This window comes from Macrobrachium nipponense, chromosome 2, assembly GCF_015104395.2.
Source record: "Macrobrachium nipponense isolate FS-2020 chromosome 2, ASM1510439v2, whole genome shotgun sequence".
Taxonomy (NCBI): domain Eukaryota; kingdom Metazoa; phylum Arthropoda; class Malacostraca; order Decapoda; family Palaemonidae; genus Macrobrachium; species Macrobrachium nipponense.
The window spans coordinates 23762894-23766415 of NC_087201.1; the positions used below are offsets into that span (position 1 = coordinate 23762894).

General features: G+C 43.7%; 1 protein-coding gene across 1 annotated transcript; it reads right to left on the reverse strand.

The window, feature by feature from the left end:
* Positions 1-1754: 1754 nt before the first annotated feature.
* On the reverse strand, positions 1755-2237 carry LOC135221137 (uncharacterized). The gene has a single exon (XM_064258961.1). The coding sequence runs from the start codon at positions 2235-2237 to the stop codon at positions 1755-1757; it is 483 nt and encodes a 160-aa protein (XP_064115031.1).
* Positions 2238-3522: the final 1285 nt, after the last annotated feature.

Below are 3522 nucleotides of genomic sequence, written 5' to 3' on the forward strand. Positions count from 1 at the left end.
TGAATTATTGTTGGTATTGTATACTTAGAGTTGTTGTATCTGTGTTGCTGAAGTCGTTGTGCTTGTGTGTTGGAGGGCTGTTAAGCTTGTGAGTTCTGTTGTGTTGTAGATGAGTTGTTGAGTGTTGTTGTTGGTGAGTTGTTGTGCTCCTTGTTGTTGTAGGTGGTTATATTGACTTGTCGTGTTGCTGTTTTTTGATGTTGTTAGTGATTGTTTATGCAGTGGTCTTTTGTTGTATTGTTGTTGGATGGTTGTAGTCCTTGTTTGTGTGTTTGTATATTGTGTTACGACAACTGTATCCAGCAGACAGCGCAGCTCCTTGCCCTGAGTGTGTCAAATGTGTGGTGAGTACAGATGTGATTTTAGCTTGTGATCCCGTCACATTATTTATTGGCACCCAACGTGGGGCTGCTGGTGTGGCAGCTGCAAGATGGTTGGTGTGGTAGGTTGTGTGATTGGTGAAGGAAAATAAGTATGGAAGGGGTAACTGAAGTAGAGAGGCTGAAAAAGTTGATATCAGAAGAGGGGAAAGAGCGTTTGGAAGTAGAGAATAAGTTGAGGGTAGAGTGTGAAGAGCTGAAGAGCGAGTTAGAGGAGTTGGGAGGGATGCTGAGGAGTGCAAAAGTGGAAACGAAATAGGAAGTGAAAGAATAGGAAGAGAGAATGGATGGGAAGATGGACAAAAAGTTCGGAGTGATGATGAATGATGTGCAAGAGATGAGGGAGACGATGAAAGGGTTTTCTTTTGGAGAGGGAGCAGTCGGAGGGGGGCATCCTGGTTCTTGTGATGGGCCAAGAGCGATTAGGAAAGTGAAAGAACAAGTGGATGAAAGTGTGAGTGAGGAAAGTGATATGGTTGTGGCAAATGAGGAGAAGAAAGAGAAGGTACAGAACAGGGATAGATCAGAGCAGAAGAATAAGGAGGGAGTTGAGAGTAAGGAAAGGGCTAAAGGGAAGAAGATTAGTAAGGATGGTGGGCAAGATAAGAAGAGAATGAATGAAGATGAGAAGAGAGTTGCGAGTAAGGTGCAGGATGAGAGGGATTTAGATAGCTGTGAGTGGGAATTAGTAGGTAGGAAGAAGAATGTATGACTAAAAGTATGGATGTGAGTATGGAAGTAGATTCGTTATATTTTGAAGAGGGTAAGAAAGGTCAAAATGGAAGTAGAGAAAGTGAGAGTGAGCAGGAAGTGTGAAAGGCGGTGTATATGAGAGAGGGAACCTGATGTGAGAGGTATGAGGAATGTGGTAGTAGAGACATAGGGGACTTTTTTTTTAGAAAGTATGTGTCGTGAAGTTTTTTTGGCAACTGTTAGGGATGGGTTCTCTGGCCCGATGTTAGGAGGCAATAGATTTACCAAGAAGGAAAGTCACCAGTCCATTAACAAAGATGAAAGAACCATGAAGTTAATTTACAGATTTTTTTAAGAAAAATATACCTACTCTCATTACTACACTTATATCTAAATATTTACACAATTCAAGCAGCTCTGGCCACTACGGTATCAGGACTGAAAGAAAAGGTGACCTCATGGTCACACAGGTAACATGAAATTTATCACCTGAAATCTAGTTCATCATTGACAATAACACGCAAATCTCCTCAGCACAGAGATCACTGATAATTAAATAACACGTTAAACAAATGCCCTAGCTAAGTATTGAATATTTCTGGTCACCTGGTGGAAACTGACATTCAGGTGGACGGCCCTCAGACCCGACTTACTCTCACGTCTTATCTCAAGCTAAGGACTTTAGTGAAGACTGAAGAGAGCAACTGAGCAGCTGGCTGGCTTACTTGGAATGTACATCCTAAAGGGACAGCGGCCCCTAAATGGGATAAGCTGTTCATCAACGGTGAGATGGGGCCCTTGGGAGTACTTCTTCCGACAATTAGCCACCACATGGTCGAAGAGTTTCTGAATTGGGGCAAGGTGATCTGTCCTCACCCTCTCCGCTCTGATGGCTGAATGGTTGAACCGAAGAACTCTCATCAGCAGGGTGAAATGACGCTCGCTCATTGTACACCGGTACAAAGGATTGCCCTCTGGAAGGTCCCACATGTCACTCATTGTCGTGTGATTGTCTGACCTTACTGCCGAAATTATCAGGATCCCAATGAACGCCTTCAGTTCCCTCAGGTCCATGTCCCTGAGGGCATCATTGCCCTTATGATGATAATAATTCCTTAAAAGGGCAAGTTGATCATTGGAACGCAAAACAATCTCTGCTAGCATGTGGTCAGACAAAAAGAGAGAGAAAATGTCGCATATCTTACCACACCAGCGGTGGCATCGGTGGGACCCATAGGTTCAATCCTCGGTGTAAATAAAGGGGGGAGGGAGGTATTTGGGTCTCTCTGCCACCTCGTCCCATCACGATCTTCAACAACCTCAGGTCCAATGTGCTGTATAAGAGCTCCCCAGGCTAGTTGGAGGTCACCCCTCCTCCTCTTCCTGCTCCTAGTCTCGACCGTGGAGAGCATGTTCTCATCCTGAGAGGCTGACGGTCCAGGTGTAGGTGTGGCAGTTACTGTTGTTGGTGTTGTAGTAACAACAACGGGGACAGTCCCTCTAACCCCCGATGCCTCACCCCCTGTTGGCGTCGTCCCCATCCCCTGGGAGAGGTCAAGAGGTACCGCCTACTCTTCCTTCTCCTCATCTTCCTCCAATGCAGCTTGTCCCTGATTCGGGTCATCCACCTCCTCTTCTTCCACAAACATGGCGGCTTCCTCCTCCTCCTCGTCCTCAGACTCAACCTCCAGGTTGTCCTCAACATCACTTTCAAATTGAAAGAGAAGTGCGTTGATAGCATCTCCATCCAGAGGTCTCTGTCTCTTCGAGGTCATTGCTGATAACTGAAAAAAAAGTAAAACATTAGAAATGAGCACTTGAAGGAAACTCTGACATATGACCATATATGGGCATCTCAGCCAATGCCCCGGGCAAGCATGTGATAAACACATCATCCTCCCACATATTCCAATAAAATGCAAAGCTATACTAATTAGTTATATAAAACAAACACTGCCCATTATCAATTTAACTATCATAACTTTGTTTTTTGCAAAAAAACACAAAATTTGGCACTTGAACGGAACTGGACCATATGGCAACTTGGGGCATCTCAACCAATGCCCCGGGCATGCACGTGATAAAATACACCATCCTCCCGCATATTCCAATAATAGAGCAAAACTATACTAATTAGTTATATAATAAACACTGTCCTACATCAATTTAGTTATTATAACTTTGTTTTTTTGCAAAAAAAAGCAAAAAATGTGGAACTCAAACAGAATTGGACCATATGGCAACTTAGGGCATCCCAGCCAATGCCCTGGGCATGCATGCGATAAAACACACCATCCTCCCACATATTCCAATAATAAAACAAAACTATACTAACATGAACACTGTTCAATATGCAAGGTTTACCTAATCACTTTGCTTCTTGCAAAAAAAAACAGAAAGTGGCACTCAAAGGAAAATGAACCATATGGCAATATATACCGTCTTACAA

Excerpts from the sequence above, each read along its gene's own strand:
- LOC135221137 (XM_064258961.1), bottom strand. The coding sequence starts at position 2,237 with ATGCTAGCAGAGATTGTTTTGCGTTCCAATGATCAACTTGCCCTTTTA.